The 23883-nt window shown below is 42.6% G+C and overlaps 2 protein-coding genes across 3 annotated transcripts in view; both read left to right on the top strand.

Annotated features, from left to right (window-relative positions):
* Positions 1-758: 758 nt before the first annotated feature.
* Steap2 (STEAP2 metalloreductase) lies at positions 759-8778 on the top strand. The gene is made up of 4 exons (XM_038315438.1): positions 759-1247; positions 4031-4558; positions 5851-6015; positions 8491-8778. The coding sequence occupies exons 1-4, from the start codon at positions 759-761 to the stop codon at positions 8776-8778; spliced, it is 1470 nt and encodes a 489-aa protein (XP_038171366.1).
* Positions 8779-19517: 10739 nt separating this feature from the next.
* The window catches only part of Cfap69 (cilia and flagella associated protein 69), a 74509-nt gene continuing 70143 nt past the window's right edge, over positions 19518-23883 (top strand). For both annotated transcript variants that reach the window (XM_038315627.1, XM_038315626.1), the window contains exon 1: positions 19518-19798. In XM_038315627.1, coding sequence (XP_038171555.1) covers positions 19679-19798 — 120 coding nt within the window. In that variant the 5' untranslated portion in view covers positions 19518-19678. The remainder of the gene's footprint in view (positions 19799-23883) is intronic.

Raw genomic sequence — 23883 nt, 5'->3', positions numbered from 1 at the left:
TTAAGACGTGTGCCACCATGCCTGGCTCTTCAATAGGTTTTGATGCCTGTTTTTCAGCATACTTCAAGTGATGGCATTATTTTTACTGTGGCTTTTTTTCTTTTTTATTTTAGTTGCCTTTAAAAAGCTGTAGTTAATCGGGTATACCAGATGACTCATAGACTCGCCCCCAGATGACTGTGCATTTTGGTTGTGTAGCATGGAAATTTGTTTTTTATGGATTTTTTTTTTTTTAAAAAAAAAAGCTATGTCTTGGTATCAAGGTTCTTTCCTTTGTTTCTGGTGTCATTTCTGATTTTCCGCCTGGTCTGTTCAGCTCCTGCTTGCTAGAACTGTTTCTGACAAACATCCCGAGGGAAAGTCCTCCTTCGCTGGAAACCTTGCTACCCATGGGTGCGTCTGTCCGTAGCCGAGCAACATCCACACCAGGGTTTTACAAATGCAGACTCACGGACCTTCCTCCAGACTGGCTGAGTGAGAATCCACACTTCAGGTTCCCAGGTTATCTGTGTGAACTCGCGAAGCCTTGCTTAGCTAATCACCTCTGCGTTCATTTCTCTCTTTAGAGATTTCTCTCTTCCAAATTGTGCTTGCTGTGTTCTGGGTTATATAGCACGTCAAAATATTTTGCCGTTAGAGCTGCAGAACATAATTACAATGTCTAGAGGTGTTTTAGTGTTTGTCAGCAGGCTTAATTGGTGAACATTTTCTTTTCTCTCCTCTAGGACATTTCTGGAGATCTTAGAAGCGTTTCTACCATGGAATCCATCTCTATGATGGGAAGCCCCAAGAGCCTGGAGACTTTTTTGCCTAACGGCATAAATGGTATCAAAGATGCAAGGAAGGTCACTGTGGGCGTGATAGGAAGTGGGGATTTTGCCAAGTCTCTGACCATTCGGCTTATTAGGTGTGGCTACCACGTGGTCATAGGAAGCAGAAATCCTAAGTTTGCGTCTGAATTTTTTCCTCACGTGGTAGATGTCACCCACCATGAAGACGCGTTAACAAAAACAAATATAATATTTGTGGCCATCCATAGAGAACATTACACCTCCTTGTGGGACCTGAGACATCTGCTTGTGGGCAAAATCCTGATTGACGTGAGCAACAACATGAGGGTGAATCAGTACCCAGAGTCCAACGCCGAGTACCTGGCTTCGCTCTTCCCGGACTCGCTGATTGTCAAAGGATTTAATGTCATCTCAGCTTGGGCCCTTCAGTTAGGGCCCAAGGATGCCAGCCGCCAGGTATGTGTGGCCTTGAATTACCAAGTTCAAAGGCATCTGAGGGTTGTGGGAAAAGGACCTTTTCATTTTCACTCCTAGAGACAATTATGGGGTTGGAGAGATGGCTCCGCAGTTTAGAGAAGGTACTGTTCTTGCAGAGGACAGGAGTTTGGGTCTCAGCACCCATAGTGGGTAGCTCACAACTCCCTGTAGCTCCAACTCCAGGCCTCTGAGGGCAACTGTCCTCCTGTGCACAAACACGCACAACAGATCTTTTAAAAAGACAGTCAAGTCCATTTCTAATTCGGTGAGTGCTTTATCATTTTATTCTATGTGTTAGGGTCATGAACTCCATATTGAGTACCTGCTACCACTATGACACAAGTGCCTGGACTTAAGGGAGAGAGATTTACTTTGCTCACAGTTTCAGAGGGCTCAGCCCATCGTGGTGGGGAAGAATGATGGAGCAGAGCTGTTTGTGCCATAGAGGGCAGAAGGCAAAGAAAGGGTGACGCCACCAGCCTGCTGGCTCCCTCCTTTATCTTCTTTTATTCATCGTGGCCCTCAGCCCATGGTATGGTTGACCCACCCTTCAGGGTGAGTCTTTTCCTCCCTGGTTAACCCTCACTGGAAATGCCCTCAGACACATCCGGAGTGCGCCTTGCCTTCCCTTAGTGATTTCAGGTTCAAGCACGTTGACAAGACTGGCCCTTACAGTAACCACTCACTTCAAGTCTGTCTATCTGTCTCCCTCCCTCCCCCTCCCTCCCTCCCCATCCCCCTTCTTGCTTTCAGTTTTTTGAGACAGTCTCACACTTCAGTTCACACTGGCCTCCACCTTGTGGCGCTTTCCCAAAGACGGAGATTTACAGGCATAAGCCACCACACCCGACTCAAGTATTTAAAACAGTACACGCTTTCCCCATCCCTCTGTGTTAGAGATCAGATCAGGGCCTTTCACTGGCAAGCGCCTTTTCGTGGACCCCACTCCCGCTTCTAGGGATAGTTCTTCCTTTCTTTTTAAGGACCATATCCCGTAAAATTGGCAAATTTGAGCCAGGGCCTCCAAGACAAAGTTGACATAATCCCTTGCTCGTATTCATGATCATTTTAATTTTTAATGGAAGAAAAAACCTCATGGAACAGTGATTAAATTCAAATTCAAAATGAGCTACAAGCTCCATCATGACAAGAGCCAGATAATTGGTACTTCATCATGGTTGGATGACGAGCATTCATCAGTTTTGAATGCTTCACTTATAGCTCTAGAGTTATTATAATATGTTATCATTTATAGGCTTTTCTCCAAATAAGAAAAAAGGGTCATTATAATGTTATTATTTATAGGCTTTTCTCCATGTAGGAAAAAAGGGTTTGTTGCACTATTTTACACCTGCAATATATTAATATGTTTTTCTTATTTCTTTGCTATAAAGAAGTTCCTATTTTGGAAATCCATATTTGTTTACCAGCACCGAGTTTATCATTAGTCCATAAAGCTGGCTACCGTCAGCTGAGAGTCAAAGCCTGAAAGCTGAGCTCCGTATTGACTCCTTCGTGTAAATAGGTTTAGCAGGCAAACACTTCCCATATGGCCTCGTTCAGAGCCTGTGCACAGATGTCTTCAGGGTATATCTGGAAACTTGTTTTCCTCAAACCACACCAGAGACTTTGTATCAATATTTTTGTAGCTCGGAGTGAGATGATCTTCCTGTTCATAGTAGTAGCACAATCCGGCACTGAACTTGCAGCAACAGATACTTGTTGAATTTTTTACATTATCACAGTATCAAAGGGGTTTCAAAGCCTCCTCACCCTACCTCTGACATCATTAGAGTTCCTGTAGAGATAACGGCCTCCTCACCCTACCAGTGACATCATTGGGGTTTCTATAGAGATGACGGCCTCCTCGCCCTATCTACGGCATCATTAGAGTTCCTCCTACAGAGATGATGTGTTTATTCTTAGAAAATGGCAGGCCCATGATGTTTAAGGCAGTAGCCTGACAGAATCATCCTTTTACTTGTGAAGAATTATCAAAAAAGGAAAAAGTTTTATATGCTCATCAATAAAACAGTGTACCTGGAATTATTCAAGTGTTTACAGATACTCAGTGAATTGACCTCTCAACCTAAAGATAAATGTTATAAGGAGTCCGGCATCAGGACACAATTTGTACCTTTTACTTGAGAAGGCCACCCCCTCGAGTCTGTGCCCATCTGCACGCTGGCTGGATCTCTGTGAAGGGCAGTGCTTCCCGCCACTCTCTGAGGCAGAATCTCTACATTCCTCGAACTAAAAGGTGCCCACAGAAGCAAGGAGATCCAGTCTCACACTTAGAAAGCTGGGTGGGGAGGAGATGACCACAGAGACATCTGGGGAGGGGTACGCCTTCCTTTACAGCTGCTGCTGACCCACGTGCCCTAGAAAGCCAGGCCTTCTCTAGCAGACTCCCTCTCGTGAGAACCTCTCTGCACCTTCCGGGTTGCAGCTAGATTCTCTTTACTTAGTCGTAAAGACTTTTGTGGTTTTATGGCACTGTTTTAAGTCTGTCTTTTAAGATACTGATATATCTAACCGTAGTGTGGTACTTTTGATTGATTAATTCATTGTTAAGATACTGTTTTAAAACAATACCTATGGAAGTATTTACGTATGTTTAATAACTTACAGGTAACAATCCCCTTTTCTCATCTTCATTCTCTGGCATCGTTAGCAGTCATTAAACAAGGCACCACAGAGAGAGGACAGTTTGTGACTTCTACAAACAGCGGCAGTAACAAGCCTTTCGGGTTTTCTTACAGGTCTATATATGCAGCAACAACATCCAGGCTCGACAGCAGGTTATTGAACTTGCCCGTCAGTTGAATTTTATTCCTGTTGACCTGGGATCCTTATCATCAGCCAAGGAGATTGAAAATTTACCCCTGCGACTGTTTACGCTCTGGAGGGGACCAGTGGTCGTAGCCATAAGCCTGGCCACATTTTTCTTCCTTTATTCCTTTGTCAGAGATGTGATACATCCGTATGCCCGGAACCAGCAGAGTGACTTTTACAAGATTCCTATTGAGATTGTGAACAAAACCTTGCCTATAGTCGCCATTACTTTGCTGTCCCTGGTGTACCTGGCGGGCCTACTGGCAGCTACATATCAGCTTTACTACGGCACCAAGTACCGCAGATTCCCACCGTGGCTGGATACCTGGCTGCAGTGCAGGAAGCAGCTGGGACTGCTGGGCTTTTTCTTTGCTGTTGTCCATGTTGCCTACAGCCTCTGCTTGCCGATGAGAAGGTCAGAAAGATACTTGTTTCTCAACATGGCTTATCAGCAGGTACTGAACATGCTTGTTACTCATCTGGCTCTAGTGGCCTACCTTAGGAACTGTAAAATCTGAGTTTAAACAGTGTAAATGTATGTGTACTTCACAACGGCATTTTTCTCTGGGGATATTTAGGGAGCAGAAGTCCTGTTTTTGTTTTTATCAGCATATGCTGCTCTTCTGGATACCTGGGCCCATAGTGGAGAGGAGTTTGTTTTTGGTGGGTTGTTTTGTTTGAGACAGGGTCTCACTATGTAGCCCTCACTGGCTTAGAACTTGCCGTGTAAACCAGGCTGGTCTCGAACTCATGGAGACCTGCATGCCTCTGCCTCTTGAGTGCTAGGATTAAAGGAATGAGCCACCACACCCAGTGGCCAGGAATTTGGCTAGAGCTTTTTCAACATAGAAGCTCAGGAGCTCTTTTGCGATGTTGGTGGGAGTAGCTCTTTTTAAATATGACTATGCTTTGTTAACTGAAACCGGACAGAGTTGAGATGGTATTACGAATATGCTTTTTCTCCACCATAGATACGCACTTAAATCTTGGAAGGAGTCCAACTCTTAACTTATGCCCTAATTATATTCTCTATAGATGAACAGATAATACTAGAAGTATTCACTCTGCAAATTGCCAGAAATTCACAGTTAAGTCAGACTTGGTTAATATGCAGTAGCAACATACGGGTAGGGTTTGGAGAAAAATACTGCAAATGAAAAAAGCAGTTGGGAGTTGGGAAGGTCTTTTAGTGAGTCGTTCAAGTGGACCAAGTTCAGCTCCACACAACCTTATCCTGAGGAAATTTTGGTTTCCAGGAGAGAAAGGTTAAGAAGAAAGAGGCATCGACACTGGGTGAAGAAGATAGTGTAGAAGCCCTAGTTAAACGTCGTAGAACATACCCCAAACATCAGTCACATGTATACGAACCTGTAAAAGCATCCCAGCATTGCATCTGACTACAAAGACTTCTTTTCTGTCACTTGAGAACCAGTCAGTTGGTGTCCCATGGCCTTGGACTCAGTGACTAACTTTGGACATGATGGTACAGGCTTGTTCCCCTCTTTACTTGCTGGAAAAGGTGGGGGGGTCTTCGTCCTGTTTTGATTTAACACTCTCTCCCCCTTGCTCTACATAGGGATAATACTAAGAGCAGGTTTTCCACAATGGTTCCTTATGCTGAATGAACACTACTAGTCTTAAACATGGTCAGAAGTGGCCTGGTTCTTTTTAGGCCTAGAGTAAGCGGTGCGTAGAATCTGCTAAGAGTCCGTGAAGTAAAGGAAACTCACATTTCTTTTCTTGTTAGGTTCATGCGAATATTGAAAATGCCTGGAACGAGGAAGAGGTTTGGAGAATTGAAATGTACATCTCTTTTGGCATCATGAGCCTGGGCTTACTGTCCCTCCTGGCAGTCACTTCAATCCCTTCCGTGAGCAACGCCTTAAACTGGAGGGAATTCAGTTTTATTCAGGTATGTGGGGTTTTGTTCGGTAACACATCGGACAGCATAGGATTTCACTGTTAAGTTCAATGTTACATTTGCTCCATCGAAAAAGAGTGCCTTTGAGGTCATAGCTGCCCATCCAGTTCAGGCAGCACTCATAGCTGGAGGCCAGACTATATATCCTAGTTAGAAACGGAAAGGCATCAGAAGGACATCATTGCAATGTCTGTTATGTTGTAGAATAAAAGGAGAGACGTGGGTTTAGGTCAAATTTAATGTTCAAAGTCAATTTACTTTGATTTATTTTTTTTTAAAAAAAAGATTTACTTTGACGAGTGTTTTGCTCACGTGTGTATCTGCGCAGCATGTGCATGTCTGGTGTTCACTAAGGTCAGAAGAAGGTGTCAGATCTACTGGAACGAAAGGTTTGGACCAGTTGTGAGCCACCATGTGGGTATTAAAAATCAAACGAGGTCCTCTGAGCCGTCTCTCCAGTCCCGAAAAGTCAGTTTATTATTAGTGAAATGAACTCACATGCACATACGTGATCACAAGCGCAGTTAAACTAGATAATGATGCTGCATTTGTGAATCTCAGTGCTTTACTATGTCAGTCATAAATCAATGCACAAGAAATCAAAGAACACTTGTGTTCTTTACAAGATTAAATGTTAGCCTCCATTAATATCTGTATAACATATTTACATATTTTAAATGTATATAAAATTTGGGTTCTAGTTGTATGGTCACAATCTGTACTTTCTGATCCAAATGGTATATAACACAATATATACAATATATATAGTAGAGTCATTTGACCGTACTGTTTTATTTTATTCCTTGCCTAGCGATGTGTTTGTCTGTTTGCTTTTTCTTTTTCCAGAGGAGCAGGGAGGTGTTATGACAGGGTTTCTCTATGTGGTATTGGCTGTCTTGGAACTTGCTCTGTAGACCAGGCTGACCTGAAACTCAGAGAGATCTACCTGTCGCTACCTCCCAAGTGCTTGGTTGCTTGAGGAAATTTTTCTTTCTTTTTTAGGTTTTTTTTGAGATAATGTTTCTCAGTAGCTATGGAGCCAGTCCTGCATCTCTCTCTGTAGGCCAGGCTGACCTCGAACTTGCCTGCCTCTGCTTCCTGAGTGCTGGGATTAAAGGCATGCGCCACCATAGCTCGGCATGAGGAAATTTTTAAAGAATATTTAAAGAATATATCCTTTGAAAGAGCCAAGATGTATACAATGTATTATTCTTATATCTACTCCCTGTTACTTCCCTCCAACTCACCCATTTTTTTCACAGTCTTGCAAAAATCTTATTCAAATTAAGGACAATCCTTGTCCAAATTCATTTTCTCCCTTTGAAGAAAGGAGACTGGGCAGTTCCCCAACCCCTAGTAACCACACCTGAAAGGAAAGAGAAGGTTTTCTGATGGGAGGTTCTGGCCAGACACCCATCATCACAGCGAGTTGTGAGCATCTTGCCTTCTAGGGACCGACATTTTCCTAGTGAACTCAGATATTACATCACTATACTGATGGACTGACTGTTCGTTTTCTGTGCTGTAAACTAGTTGTCAAAGTAAGTAACCTTAAGCATAGTCACTTAGAGAAGTGAATGTAATCTCTTAACCTATAAAAGGACTGAATAGACTATTGTTTTTAAGTCATCTAATTTATTGAGGTCAATACCCACATGCTTGAATTGTTACTAGTCTTACCATAATTTTCTTATTAACTAGTATCCATGTAAGACCATGCTATGCATTCTCAAAAGATCACTCTTTGGTATTTAATGTGGTACATATGTATGTACCTGTACACACACTGCCATGGTTTTATACACAGGAGTGGTGGATAACCCCCACCACTATTTTGCTTATTTGTGGCAGAGTTTCGCTATATAGCCCAGGCTGGCCTCAGACTCACGATGTAGATCAGGCTGGCACTGGATTTGCAACCCTCTCTCCTTGTCCTCCCTCGTGCTGAGGTTGCAGCCATGCGCCACTGTGACAGCTGTACAACCTCTGCAAAGCGTATGGACACCATGCGCATCTGTACCATTAGAGAAAAGCTAGACGTGCTGATCAGTGAGCCCAGCAGCAGAATCAGCCCTAAATAAATAAACCAACATAAACCAAAATATAAAAGGTACGGCTTTATAGTTGACTAAATTTGGGATCAGAGTGATCAACGCAAAGGCATGATTATACATAGCCATTCAATAAAACATTACACAATATTTAATGATGTGCTTTTATTTTTAATGGCATAGAAATGCTTGTGTTAACTAGATTAACTAATGAGACTATTCAGTGTGTGCACTGTGGTCTGATATGTGCAAGATTGGAGCACTGCAAATAAGTGTTTATGAAATTTATGAAACTGTCTTAAATTGCTTAATTTAAATGATAGCAGGTCAGTCCCAAGGTTAAAGCATACACAGTGTATCTGCATAGGTTGCAGTGTGGGGAGTAATGAATCTCCTTTCTTTCCTCTGCCTCAAGTCTACGCTCGGCTACGTCGCTCTGCTCATAAGTACTTTCCACGTGTTAATCTACGGATGGAAACGCGCTTTTGCCGAAGAGTACTACCGCTTTTACACACCGCCAAACTTCGTCCTTGCCCTTGTCTTACCCTCGGTGGTAATTGTGGGGAAGATGATTTTACTCCTCCCATGCATAAGCCGTAAGCTAAAAAAAATTAAAAAGGGCTGGGAAAAGAGCCAGTTTCTAGAAGAAGGCCTGGGAGGAACCGTTCCTCATCTGTCCCCAGAGAGAGTCACGGTGATGTGAGGAGAAGGGGTGCTCACGGACACCGTACCCACCTCCGCTCATGCCATCATTTATGCCCCCTCCATGCTCCCTGTACGTGGACTGTCTGTCTGTCTGCAGTAGGAAACCTGGCAGTGAGGTGTCCGCTGAACGGGGATAGGATTTTTCTCCAAGTTAATTTTTATAAATGTCATATTTTGCCAACATGAATTTTTGTAGCCCCCATGTATTGTTCCAATCTAGGAATATTTTCTTTTGTGCAACTGTAACGGGATCCTTATTTCAACTATATTGCGCAATCAGGCAGAAATATTTGTAGTTGATCATATAGAACATTTGGAATACTTGGCAAACCAGCAGAATTTGAGACTTGTAATATTACTGAGTGGGTATACTTTTTCCCTGAGGCTAAAGATTTTAATTATCACCCAGTTTAGGAAGCAGAAATGCGTGATTATGTATTATTGAGGGACACGCCATAATAGTATCTAGGGTGCACAAGAGCAATCTTACACTTTCATCAGATGGCACTGGAAAGATGCCATCAATTACACAAAGCCGCGAGAGAATGTGAGCACACACGCATTAAAGACAAACCTGAAATCGTATTTAAAGTGCACGGCAGGCATGGAATGGATGCATATGAGACACAGCTCATGAGAGCTTTGTATCCTCTTGTGTTACAGAGTAGTTTTGTTTTCATAGCTACGTCAGTCAGGGAAGACTCAGTGACTTGGTTCTCAAGCTGCTGTTTTGAGTAGAGTTCCAGCCCCAGGAACTATAGCACTGTCCTTCATTGCAGTGAGTGCCAGGTTTGCACATTGCACGGCCGTGCATCTTTGCTGCTTTGGCCTGCCACCGCTCTTCTGAGTGGGGTTTTACTGGTGTTCACTGAGGGAGTGTGGCAGGGTTCTGAACATTTGCCTCGTCCCATTTAGTATTTACAACAAAGCCGTGAAATGGTTACGTTATCTTCGTTTTTACACATGGGGAAAGAGAAGGAGAGAAAAGTTCAGTTTGCCTAAGGCCCCACGGTGAGTAGGTGGCAGGGGGAGCAGTCATGGCTGGGTAGCCATCCTGCAGAAGCCGTTGCTTTATGAGACATCAGGATATACAGTCCCTGCCCCGTCTCCATGCACTGCATTCATGATGTCGAGCGAGATGTTTCCTTTCTTGTATAGCCATTGGCAGTCTTTAGAGTATGTTGTGTGCATCAAAAAAAAATGTATAGGTATATGTTTAATCCTAATTTTATTATTGCCTGGGAACCCACAGTAGTGCAACACCTCCCTGTGCAGTGAGGGACTGTGTGGGGAGAGGATCCTGGCACTGTGGACGAACTGCTGAGGTCCTGCATCTCTTCAGACATTCCCATCAGGTGGCCATGTCCTTTGCTCTTCCTGGGAAGTCTTCCTGCCTTCACTACCATTCATTAGGAAGCAGTGTATGACCATGAAGGACCACAGGACAAGTGGCTAATTTATAAATCTACTCCAGAGACTTAGAAGCTTATAGATTATTCATACAATTTCTCAGTGCTAGTCTTCCATGTGCGAATTGCATTTTGTTCAAACTTTAGGATATACCGCATTTTCTCCATTTGTTCCTTATGTATCACAGTACAAAGTTAGAAAAGAGATGTGATTATGTGTATTCTTCCTAAAGTTGTACCATTTCCAAAGTTACCTGCTGACCCGAATCCGACCATCAAAAATAAAATGACTTATTTTTGTGGAACCTGTCTTTCCCTCCAGTGTTCTTCTGTTCCTGCACTGTTGGTCTGGGAAATCATCCACAACTCTTCGATGATTCCTTGGTGAACTGTAATACTAAACACCCTATTTTCATTATATTGACCATAATCATTAATTCCTAGTAGGAATTCAGTACAGTGATGGCTTTTTAACAGTAAATACCTACAAGCCGGGTGTGGTGACGCACAACTTGAATCCCAGCACTCAGGAGGGAAGCGCAGGCACATCTCTGTGAGTGAGAGGTCAGCCTGGTCTAGAGTGAGTTCCAGGACAGCCAGCGCTCCACTGAGACTGTGTCTACGTAGATACGATCATGCACATATACCGGTACTGTCATGAGCTAATGAAAGTAGCAATGTGTTTTCAATACTTGTTTACTTCTTATACTTCACTCTAAGACAATTTAATGTGAAAATACAATGAAATATTTCTAAAAGTTAGATGATTAAATACATTGTTATATATGTTAGATAGCCCGCAATATAAAGTTACTGCTATTATACATACATAGGACTTTTGAAAATATAAAATTACGTAAAGGCTACAAATATAATTCGAATGACACTTTTTCTTGGAATGCTACAAGCAATGGAATAATTTTAGTTCTAGAATAAGTGTAATATTGTCATTACAAGTTTAAATGTTTAAAGGCCTCTCTCACAATGCATATCTGTTTATTGACTTTTGGTTGCTTCATTTACTACTTCTGTAATATTTCTTTTTGTGAATTTCCCCTAAAGGCATTTTGTTCTGGCTTCAGAAGTAGACTGAATTTTGTGGTTGCCAAATGTGAGAAGGTGGCAGGAGATTACCATTTAAAGAGCAGGCCTAGTGAGGCGTCTCGGTGGGTAGGGCGCCTGTAGCGAGCCTGATGGGCTGACTGCGTCTGGACCCCCGACGGATGTGGGGTCAGCACTGCTCCTACGAGCTGAGCTGTCCTTTGATATGACATGCACACCCGTGTTCTCGACTCCCTCTTGCTGTCTCTGTCTTTATTTCTCTCTCTCTCACACACACAAAGGAAATATAATTTTAAATATATTAAAATTATTTACTAATGTATGGTTTGAGAGGTATGAGTGAGAAAATGATAGAAATGTAGGAAACATAATCTGTCTTAATCCTTTGCAAAGACAGTCAAATAACTTTTCCTATGAGGGAAAAAAACTCATAACATGTATCATGCTACTTAGCCTTTCTTCAGATTTCATGGCTCCTTTATTAGGAATATTTAAAACCACATTTTAATATAAAGGTAATCATATTAGCATCTTTTTACAAAGAAAATAGGCTGAAATTTAGCTCAGATAATCTACATGAGATTTTTATTTAAATTTTAAAACATAGAGCATGAATCAATTATGATGACTTATCAGAAATAATTATTTTGTATAATACAGAAGGTGACTGATGAGTTCATGCTAAACTACCTGATTATTTTCTTATAAATTAGCATAACTTCAAATTGACAAAAGAATTTTACTTTCAAAATTAATTTGATAATGATAAAAATATGTTCCTACTTACATTCAAGAGATGAAAATTATTTTTTATTCACGAATATATTCAACCTGATGTACATAGTGAGTTCCAGGACAGTCAGAGCTATGTAAAGAGACCCTGTCTCAAAAATCCAATATATATATTGGATGCATATACATGTATATGCATACTTTTTCTATTATCTCTTATGTAATATGACAAAGGTTTTAATTTAAATTTTTATGCCATTAAGCTATTTAGTAATTATTCTGTAGTGTTCCCTCCCCTAATGAGGTTTATTTATAAAATTTAAGTATTTCACATGGCGTTTAAAATACAGCTATTATAAATGTAATGCATAACTCTACTGTAAACAGCTGATTACACTGTGTCAGTCTACGGTGTGCTGCTTTGAAATGGGCAAGCAGAGTAAAATTCACGACAAAACAATGTCACATGTGTAACATACCTCAGTCGCGTGTTACAGTCGCTCAACCCTGCACTATGCAGAACTCAGTAGGACAAATTCTGGCATATATTCAATCTTTGTAATCACCTAAAATGAAAGGGTAACGATTCTGTTCTGAACGTCACAGGAGCGAACAGGTTCTCCCGTACTTTTGATGTGACAGAATTGTGAAGTGTTTAATTTCCCGGGGTTCCAGTCATGCTGCGCAAACAGTGATTGTGTCGAACCCAACACGCCTTCAAGGAATTGCTGGGCTGACTTTTCACTTTACAAATCACCATATTCCCACTGCACAGATCCACAGTGAAGGCAGACGGGGAGACTTCCCAGTAACTTAGGGTCGCTCCTGGTGGCTGGATGAGCTTAGGTAACTCACAAAAGCAGGTACAAATGGCCTACTTGCAGGAAGTATTCTCCCAGAGATTTCCTTCCGAAGATCTTCACAGCTGCGCGCGTGCTCATCCTTCGCGGCCTGCTTTCCCCACTCCTGAGCTGCTGACTGCTGTTAACACCTCTTGGAGCGAGGTGTCCTTGTGACTGGTCCCTATGATGAGTGCTGGCCTCTGAGGACTACCCAGGGAAGTGGCATGTGTTCTTTATGGCCCCTTCCGTCTGACTAATGAGGTTGTGGATAAACAGCTGTCCTGAGAGGGTCAAGGCAACACTCAGAGGCAGAATCAAGGCTACTAGAAAACAGACAACTCCCTGCTTCTTCCTGTGTTTAAACAGCTCTAACTTTGACTTTCTGTGTTCTGTGAAATCTAAATTTTATCTGTCCCAGTCTTTGTCACAATATTAATTTAGCATTCTTGAGTAGGTTAGACTTGTAATGATGCTTTTAAAAGATTTTAAATGATAATGTACAATTTATATTAAATTAATATTTTATTGTTAATCATTCTCTTTTGCCTTTATCTTTCATTAGCTATTTTATATTGGCTTGTATGATTTTCTTTGTACAAATTTTCCTTGTAAGTGTGTATTCATTTTTGCTAATGGCCTGTGTCCTATAAAATATTGTTAACAAATTGTGTGCCATAATTTTGTCATTCTCCTAGATATGCCTTATAAACATTTCAATAAAAAGTATTATTTAATGTTTTAATTTTGCTTTTTTAATGTTACTGAGTAATTTGAATATTTGATAGAATTCATCTAATATTTTGATCTTTGATTTTTTTCTTTCTTTTTATTTATTCTTTTGTCTTTGACATCATACCTCCTGATCCCACCAGTCTCCCTCCCCTGCCAAAATAAAACAAAATAAAATCTAGAAAAGAAAGGAAGGGGAAAATCCTGTCATGGAAGCTGCAGTGTGACACAGTCACATGGTAAATCCCTTTATCTGTCCATATTTGTATGCAGACGTTTATCACAAAGACTCATTTGTCTGGTTCAAGCTCCTAGTCTCTGCTACATCATCGACACTGGGCTCACACTGGGACTCGTTCTGGGCATTCAGTTGCTGCCCTTTGGAGATCCTGCAGCCCTGGGTCCACAGGACCGACACCCCCCCCCACACACACACACCTGTTCTCTAGCAGATCACAGAAGGGGTGGAGGTTGAGGTGGGCTACACATAACCCTGGTTCTGGGAGTGGGCAGTTAGTTGCAGAGTTGGTCAGCCCACCAGCTTTTCCATCTTCCCTGCCAGGGTAAGCTCTAAAGTATTGCCCTGCCTAGTTCACCCCTTGCAGTGATGAGTAAGGGGTGGGGATGGTTCTCCTGCTTTCACACACTCAGGGTCGGCAGTTCTCGCACACCAACACCTTCAGGGGCAGCTCTACTGTGTTGCACCTGATGAGAGGCAGGAACAGCTCTCCGGCTCTTAGGACCTCAGGCCCAGCTCTTCCACCTGCCTCAGGCACTGATGGCCAAGTGGGAAGGGCATCTCTCTCCTCCGCCCATGCTGTCACATAACAGATGTCCAATGGGGACTGCTCTCCTGTGTTCACAACTTTGGGGCTGGCTCACGCACACCTTCTGCCAACAGGATCAGGTCTACTGTGCTGCCCAGGCAAGGTAGATGGTTCACTTTCCCAAGTGCTGGAGCTGCTATGGGAGGTGGATCAGCTCCTCCCACCGCAAGTGGCAGGGTCAAGGAGGGGAGGACACCTATCCCTCATCCTCACCACCACATGGCAGATGAGGGGTGTATGGCCAGCTAGCCTACTCTCATGCACTCAGGGGTACCTCACCCTTGACTCTGTCAACAGAGTCAGCTCCACTATGGCAAGGAACAGGGCCCACTTTCTGGAGAGCTGCAGATGGTAAGGAGAGGGTCTTCTCTCTTGTCTGTGGCAGGCTGTTGACAGAGGTTTCTGTCCCGCTTGATCCCGCAGCCATTCAGCCCCAAATAAACACACAGAGGTGTACATTAAATATAAACTGATTTGTCTATTAGCTCAGGTGTCTTACTAACTCTTATAACTTACATTAACCCATAATTCTTGTCTGTGTTAGCCACTTGGCTTGGTACCTTTTATCAGCAAGGCATTCTCATCCTGCTTCCTCTCTGTCTGGGTGATGACTGCAAACTGAGCCTTTCCTCTTCCCAGAATTCTCTTGTTCTGGTTGCACCTATACTTCCTGCCTGGCTACTGTCCAATCAGCATTTTCTTAAACCAGTACAATTGACAAACCTTTACAGGATATAAGATCATTGTCCCACAGTACTCCCCTCTCCTTTTTTAAAAAGCAAGAACTCTGAATCCTAATCTCCTTTATTTAGCTTTTTTCCTGACCATTATCCATAATAACTTGTAGCAGAGACAAACATCCATAATCCATTGGGGGGGGGGGAATGTGGGTGTAGTTTTCCAGGCTACTTCCTGCTGGTTGGTGGTGCTGATAATCTCATGGGGACCTAAAGAAAATTTAGAATTATGGTCAAGTCCTGACAAAAATTCTGTGAGGCTTGATCATCTCAGCCAGCAGTCTTGAGGCTGTTCTGGATGTAGAACTCAGACATCTGGACCATCTACTCCCATTGGCGATTTTACAAGGGGGTCTTCCTTGATCAAACCTGATTTTTCTTAACAGAATAAATCCACTCATTTCCTGTGGAAACAAAAGCAAAACCTCTACTCCAAAGTAACATGTCTTTTGACTTAAATTTTGAAGTCAAAGCATTTTCAAAATACATATGTTGGATTAATCCAGCAGCATTTATAATCAAATGTCTTTTAGCAGCTGTTGCTCCTTCCCAGCAGTCAAGCAAATCAAAGACAACACAATAACATACAGTATCCAGATTTTCTGAGTATTTTCCATCTTTATGTGGTTTTATTTTAACATCTATTTCTTTTCTTTTTAATTTTTGGTTTCTTTGAGACAGGGTTTCTCTGTATTTTGGCTGTCCTTGAACTCACAGAGATCCACCTGCCTCTGCCTCCCGAGTGCTGGGATTAAAGGCGTGCGCCACCACCACCCGGCCTTCAAATCTTTGTTAAAAAAACAAGAATTTGGCATTGGTAATTGTTCTCGAGAAGGATATCAGTCCAGTCAGACCCGTCTTGAGATGATGGAAATGAAGTGGCTGGAAAACAGCTTAAGATCGAAGAACTAACTTGAGAATGGGAAGAAAAGAACAAGTCAAGAAGAAAATTCTGCCCAAACCTTGGTCTTAATCTTTCAGCCTCCAGAACTGTATGAAAATCTCTCTTTTATAGCTACTTGACCTATGGCATTTGTTATTACAGACTTCAGTAACAAATACAAGGACCATGGAATTAAAACAAGTGAAATGATGATACAACTTGAGTAACTAAAGTCATTGGAATAAATGTGTCTGGTGAATCCTACTTTACAATAAAGACCTGTATCATGTAAACCCAATACATAGTTGATACTTCCAAGTGCTCAGGTGTAAGCGGAGACTATTCTTTCATTTCCCAGCTGCCCAGACCTGAATAATCACATAAAAACTATATTAATTGCAACACTGCTTGGCCGATGGCTCAGGCATATATCTAGCTAGCTCTTACATCTTAAATCAACCCATTTCTATTATTTTATACTTTATCACGAGGTTTGTGGTTTGTTACCTCTTGCTCCTTGGGCAGCTACATGGTGTCTGCCTGACTCTGCCTTCTTTCCTGCTCTATCTCTGTTTGGATTTCCCACCTTGCTATCTATATTCTGCCCTGCTATAGGCCAAAACAGCTTCTTTATTAACCAATGATAGTAAAACATATTCATAGCATACAGAGGGGAAATTCCACATCACTCAGGAATCTTTTCATTTCATAGTAGTACCCCTGTATCAAAAAAAAACTAAAGGGTTGATCACTTACTTCATTTGTCCAGTACACATGAAGAGTTCCCTAACATCTACTTGCAATCTGGATTACTGTTGATGCAGTTTTCATTTGAGTAACTGACTTCAGGGGGGGCTGTTCCACTAGTCCTTCCTGTTCCACTACTATGCCTAAATGTGTGTGAATGGTCTGTCAAAGAGAGATTACTTTTTAGGCTTGCAACAGTAAGTCAGTCTGAAAGACTATTTAAAACCCAGAAGTAAATTAAATTCCAAATTTATGTGTACTTTTGCTAACCCACTGTATTAATAATATTTATAAGCTATAAAATTTCTTTATTTGAAACAAACTACTCCATCTCTGTAAGCAATAATATTTCTTTGAACATTTAGAGCATGCAGTATTCGTTTAGAGAGAATTAAATTCATATGTATTTTAAAGTACTTACAAAATGTTCTTAATTCATGATGGAAAATTGCAGTTTTGCTAACTTACTAATTAGTCAGGGTACAGACAAAATCAGAAGAACTACATTAATATAATATTTGTTTTTTTAAGTTTATACTTAACTTTCTTCATTACTTGTAAATGTAAAAATTGTATGTAGATTGATATATTAAAATTTTGTCTTGGTTCTAAGAAAATAATTCATATCTTCATGATGTTAAAAATCTGCAGGACTGTCAACACATTGAAACATTTCTATTCTCTAGGTGGAACTTATTTCTCATATTTTCTACTATTTATCTTTTGTTGAAGTAATTGGACATCTCAATAGTCCTTTTATCCATTTGTGTCTGCATTATTATACATAAGGAACAGCCAAGCAGTGGTGGCACACTCCTTTAATCCTAGCACTTGGTAGGCAAAAACAGGTGGATCTCTCTGAGTTTGAAGCCAACTTTTTCTACAGAGTGAGTTCCAGGACAGGCTCCAAAGGTACAGAGAAACCATGTCTAGAAAAACCAAAAAGAAGAAGAAGAAGAAGGAGAAGGAGAAGGAGAAGGAGAAGGAGAAGGAGAAGGAGAAGGAGAAGGAGAAGGAGAAGGAGAAGGAGAAGGAGAAGGAGAAGGAGAAGGAGAAGGAGAAGAAGAAGAAGAAGAAGAAGAAGAAGAAGAAGAAGAAGAAGAAGAAGAAGAAGAAGAAGAAGAAAAACCGAAACAAAAAGTGAATAATAATTAAAATTAAACCCACACACTTAAACAGTTGAAACTCTTAAAAACTAAATCTTGGTGTGCTTCTAGGGAGAAAAGTAAAACAAATATTGTCACAAAGACAAATCCAAGCCAGTTCCTAACCCACTCTTTTTGAGATCTCTAAGACTAATAAAACTATCCCCCCAAATGATGAAAGCACACATACACAAACACACACCATGAGTGTCTCGATTTTCTTTTTGTATACTTGTTTAAATGTTAAAATGAGAATTCTGTTAATTCTGTATACTTGTTAAAATGGGGATTCTGAATCAGTATTTATACCAGGAGGTCCAATATTCTGCATTCTTGACAAGCTTCTCTGAATGGCCTACACATTTAGGAAATCTCAAGGGACAAGGATCTAGAACGTTTACTTTGGATAATTGACAAACTGCTTTAAATTTACCTTAAATCAAAATCTAAGAGTAATTTGCAATCTTGGAAGTTTTAATGAACATTTACTGTGGACTTAGTATGATTTTGAGTAGGAGGACCCAGAGGCATCAGCATCACCTGTGAACAAGCTATAAATGCAAGCCTGAGCCAGACAAAGTTCATCACACCATGCCCACATCGCCAGCATTTCACGGCCCGAGGACACATAGCCACATCCTTTCTCAGCATTCCACAGGCATGAGTGGTTGGGCACAAATCTCAGGAAGATAATTGCCCTTGATTTTAAGAGTCTCAGTAACATAACATGGCTGGGTCACTTCCTCAGTAAGTAACTCTAACCATGCAGTGAGCAAATCCCTCCCCCACCCCAAAAAAACCCCGCTCAATGTGGCATCTAACACAACAGAAGAAATAAAGGTTTCCTCGCAAAGATCGTGTAAGCCCATCGTCATGGGGAGTTAGCCATCTGAAGATGGTGGCATGTGTACTTTGCACTCTAGCCAGCGACCCCAAGGTGTTGGAGGATGGTGTTTGATGAAGCATAGAAGAACTTTCATCCCCGTTGTTTCTCAACCTGAGAATGAATAAAATATATGCCACCGTAGGCAAAAAACAAACAAAAAACAAGAAACAAAAAAAACCAATGTTGGACTGTTGATTTGCCAGGTCGGAGAACCCATCCAGTGAAGAATTTAGTGGTTTTCTCTTTGCAAAATTTGAAGTTCCCCTCCCAGGCCATACTAGACATCCAACACCAGGGGTTCCAGCATTCTAGACAACCATTCTACTGCTTGAAAGCTTTCCAACACTGTACGATGCCTCATTTGTTTGTCTGTCAAGTTCGGCCACTAAAGTACAAAAGAGGTAAAAACCTGGGAATTGAGGTTAAAATGACCTGTTTTATCTTTGGAGAAAGCTTAAGAGGTCGGCTTTCGACAATGTGCCAATCACATGCCTCGGACCGCATCCCACATCCAGCTCTTACTCGTCCGCTCCACACAGCCACTTATCACGCAAGGACCACCGCCGCCAGACTGGAACTCTTGGAGCAGACCGCGGTCTCACTCTCTGGTCTCCTTGGTCTCACCATTGCACATCCGCAGACCGCCCTTGACAAAGTTTGGCTCTCCCGGCTTCCGTAGGCCCCGCCCCTAGCAACGCTCGGGCTTGTGTTAACGACGGGGGCGCGCGGCGCCTTGGTCCGCGTGTGGGCAGCTGCAGCAGCTAGGCGTCCGCTGCCTTGCTGAGGCGGGGCCCACGGCCGCACTTTCCGGGTCTGTCGCCTCCCTAGCTCCGGTGGCGCTGCGTGACCGCCGGCAGGGCTCGTGGCACACCTAGGACCGCAGGCTCCCACCCCCAGCCATGTCCACCGTGGAGGCCTTGACCGCGGCCGACGCCGCCGAGGCGGGCGGCAGGACGAAGTCCAGCAGTCCCCGCACGATCCCGGTGATTGGGGTGGTGACCCCGCACGAGGATATACAGGTACCGTCGGGCTGGGCAGCAGGAGCGGAGAAGGGCATGAAGCTCCGGGGCAACCGGGTGGAATCCAGGACCAGTGCGAGCCTGCGGGACGGAGAGGAGCGGAGTTCCTCCCGGAGGGCCGGGCGGCTGGCGAGGGGGGCTGGATGTCGTCAGCCAATCTGTCTGGGGACTCTAGCTGCGTGGTCCTCCTGGAGAGACTAGCTGCTCTTTGGATTGTGGCCACGAAAGGAAGGAATCCTTCTTGGTGACATTTTATTTGATAACCAGATCACTTTATTTTGTGATGGGGTTTTGACTATAGATCCCTTTTAAGGGGGCGTAACCTTGGTATAAATATACTGCTGCTGAAGCTTGGATTCACTGGTAGGCAGATGCTGTTGGAGAGCTGGGGACAGGACTGCTTTTCTTTATTGTTTATATTTAGTTTGGGGTTTGCTTTTGTTATAAACTCAAAGTTAAGTTTTTCGTGTTGGGTTGAGGAACCTCTCTGCCTTACCCAACACTAATGGTGTGTGTGTGTTGGGGGGGGGGGCCTCTATGGGAATTCCTGTTGGGGCTTCATAAGTCTCAAGCTACGTCAGGAACTCTGTCTCCTGCGTTCATGTCCTGGACCCTTGGAGAGTTTCTTGGAAGCAGCCAGTTGGCTGGGGACTTCTGTGGGAATTGGGTTGAGGTCTCTGGAGGCAGTCACGCATTTACGCAACAGCCCACAGAGTACAGCACTTTTACATAGAGAGAGAATGCCAGGGGAATTTACCTCATCAGTTTTGTGGAGGTATTCCTGTACAAGAGCGAAGAAGTGTAAGCGACCACGGGTCTCTCCACTCCGTGAGCTACAGGGAAGCTCAACATTGCCACTTTATTCCTAGGTACTGGGCACTAAGTAGGTGAGTTTGACTCTCATTGGTTTCTTTGGGCAAAGATTAATTACATGAGACAGATTAACAGGGGTTTACAGAGAGAAATACTTTCAATGGATCACTGCAAAAGAAAAGTCTGTAACATAGCTGTATGTGTTTTGTGTGTTTGTCTCTCCTTCACATTTTTAGAAAGTACTGCAAGGGCTGGGGAAGGAATTTCTACTTAAATAAATGTAATGGAAAACAATTTAGAATTAGAAATCTCAGTGGTCTACTTTTGGATTTTTTTGTAGTTGTTTAACAATTTTTTTCTTCTTCCTTCTTCCTCTTCCTTCTTCTTTTGGTTTTTCGACACACAGTTTCTCTCTGTAGCCCTGGCTGTCCTGGAACCTACTCTGTAGACCAGGCTGGTCTCAAACTCACAGAGCTCTGCCTGCCTGTCTTTGGAGTGCTGGGATTAAAGCATGCACCACCACAGCCTGACCAGACACTCGGGTTCTTTGCTCACTGTGAGGCCTGGTGTTCTAGTAATACTTAGTGATAACCATGAGCCCTCTGCTCAAGTCAGCAGAGAAAGACCTTTTGACACTATTCTCAGTCCTTTCAAAACAGGCCACTTTGGCTTGTTCTCAAGAGACAGGCACACCACAGCTTATGGAGCTGGGAAGTTAGAGACAAGTGGTGGTGATAATGGAGATCATGAGTACTGACGTCCATTGTATTAAGCTTAGTGTAAGTCCTGGAGACTGCTCAGTGAGTTTGGGCACCAGAGAGCCTGGCTTCCCCCAGAATCCCCATGGTAGGAAGAGAGAACTGACTTCTTAGCTTGTTCTCTCGCCTCCACACCTGCCTCCCCATACAAAATAAATAAGTAGATGTAAAAAACCCTTTAAAATGTTGATTGTAAAATCTAGTACAGCTGAAATAGTGCGCACAGAAAGCATATAGAGTGTCCCTATGCTGAAAATATGCAGTTATCACCGCTGTCCTTTCTTCAGGGGGGCAACAAAAGCTTACAGTACCATCTGTCATTAAAACTCACGGAGTCTCTGAAATATTAAAGTAGCAGCCAAAGATTTCCTGCTATAAAGATGCTATTTTATCAACCTATTCTTTTAAGGGCTGTCTTATTATAGATCAAAATTTGAAGCATTTAAATCACCCTAACCTGAGTATATGTATATATGAGAAATTGGCTTTTGACTAGTTACCTAGGAACAGATAAAATATGCATGTTATTTTGTCCATATTTTATGTACTTGTGGTGTGTGTGTGTGTGTGTGTGTGTGTGTGTGTGTAGAGGTATTGGAGCTGGTATGCATGCCACAGCACTTGTGTGGAGGTGAAAGGATGGCTTTGTGGTGTGTGTGTGTGTGTGTGTGTGTGTGTGTGTGTATGTGTGTGTGTAGAGGATTGGAGCTGGTATGCATGCCACAGCACTTGTGTTGAGGTGTGTGTGTGTGTGTGTGTGTGTGTGTGTGTGTAGAGGATTGGAGCTGGTATGCATGCCACAGCACTTGTGTGGAGGTGAAAGGATGGCTTGCAGTGTGTGTGTGTGTGTGTGTGTGTGTGTGTGTGTGTGTGTGTGCAGAGGTATTGGAGCTGGTATGCATGCCACAGCACTTGTGTGGAGGTGTGTGTGTGTGTGTGTGTGTGTGTGTGTGTGTGTGTGTGGGGGTATTGGAGCTGGTATGCATGCCACAGCACTTGTGTGGAGGTGTGTGTGTGTGTGTGTGTGTGTGTAGAGGTACTGGAGCTGGTATGCATGCCACAGCACTTGTGTGGAGGTGAAAGGATGGCTTGCAGGAGTTAGCTCCCTTGCGCCTGAGTGGGTCCCAGGTATTGAATTCATGTTATCAGAGTTGGAAGCAAAGCCTTCACACTTTAAACCCTCTCCAACTCTGTTCTGTGCACTTAGAAGGGCATCCTTCTCTTCTACAGCGAGCGACGTTAGTCAGCATAGAAACAGCCTTTGCAGGAGGCAGGGGTAGCTATCTATCCAAACCACCATCATCCTCCTCACCTTAGAATGGAATTCTGGGAACTGTAGAGTGTAAGTTTGAAGGCAGATGTAAACAGGGAAATTAGTGTTTTCAGAATCTGGAATTTTAGTTATATGATGTTTTTATTGTTGTGATTTTCATAGACATTCTACTTGAGCATTCTAAGTGAAACTTTCCTGTGTAGGAATTTTGGCTTTGCTTACAAGAATGGTTCTTAAAGCTTTAAGAAAACTATTGGTTTTTTTTTTCAGATTTTAAAACAATAAAATTCACTAGAATTTAGTGATCAGTTTTTAATTATTTCGTTTGGTGAAGTTGCTTTTCTTTTCTTTTTTTAATTGATTCTTTGTGGGTTTCACGTCATGCATCCGGATCCCATTCATCTCCACATTCCTTCACACCTACCCTCTGCCCTTGCAGCCTCCCCAACAAAATACAATAACTTTTAAAAGAAAAACAAAAACCCAAACCAACCAAACTAACTAACGTACAAAAATGTCTTGTGTTCTTCATCTGTGAAAGAGATTTGTAACTGCTTTTCTCCTGCAATTATTTAAGAAAGATTTGTGAAGCATTTAGCACCATGCCCATTACACGTATTGTATGAATCCATGTAGTTTTGTTGATGGCTCTAACCACGACAGCTTTCCCTTCTTTCTGCTATTGTTCTTGTTAAATTTTGATGATGTTTACAGGGTAACTAAACCTTCATGAGGTCTGGTGCTGTGGGGGCTTTTCTAGAAATAGTCCCAGGGCTCTTGGTTCTGGAAGGTAGCGACATTGGGCAGTAAAGATAAAGTCCTTGTTTTCTGAGAAAGAAATAAGAGCAACGATTCAATTTTCCTTGCTCAAATGGAAATCAGGAGCATCTGGTTGATTACCCTTTGTCTGTTTTAGATGTAGCTCTCCTCCCTCGTTCTGAAGGACCACACATCCTCTTAGAGCGGAGCTTCTCACACTCAGTGTGTGCATGAAGAACACAGGAGTATGAAGTGCAGACTGGAGTCTGCAGCTCTGGGCTGGACCTCCGTGTTCTCCTGTCCTAGCAGATTTCCAGGAATGCTGGTGCTGTTAGGTGAAGGACCCATTTCCCACTCTGGGTAGCAATTCAGTGCACTATAGTGCCGGGAAGGTATAAACCGTGCTATGGAGTTTCATAACTAATTCCTGGAAAACTTGCCAGAAATAGTTTCCCATGTTTCTAGTTGCAAAACAATAACAC

This window comes from Arvicola amphibius, chromosome 18 (genome assembly GCF_903992535.2).
Source record: "Arvicola amphibius chromosome 18, mArvAmp1.2, whole genome shotgun sequence".
Lineage (NCBI taxonomy): Eukaryota > Metazoa > Chordata > Mammalia > Rodentia > Cricetidae > Arvicola > Arvicola amphibius.
This window is presented reverse-complemented; position numbering and strand designations above follow the sequence as displayed.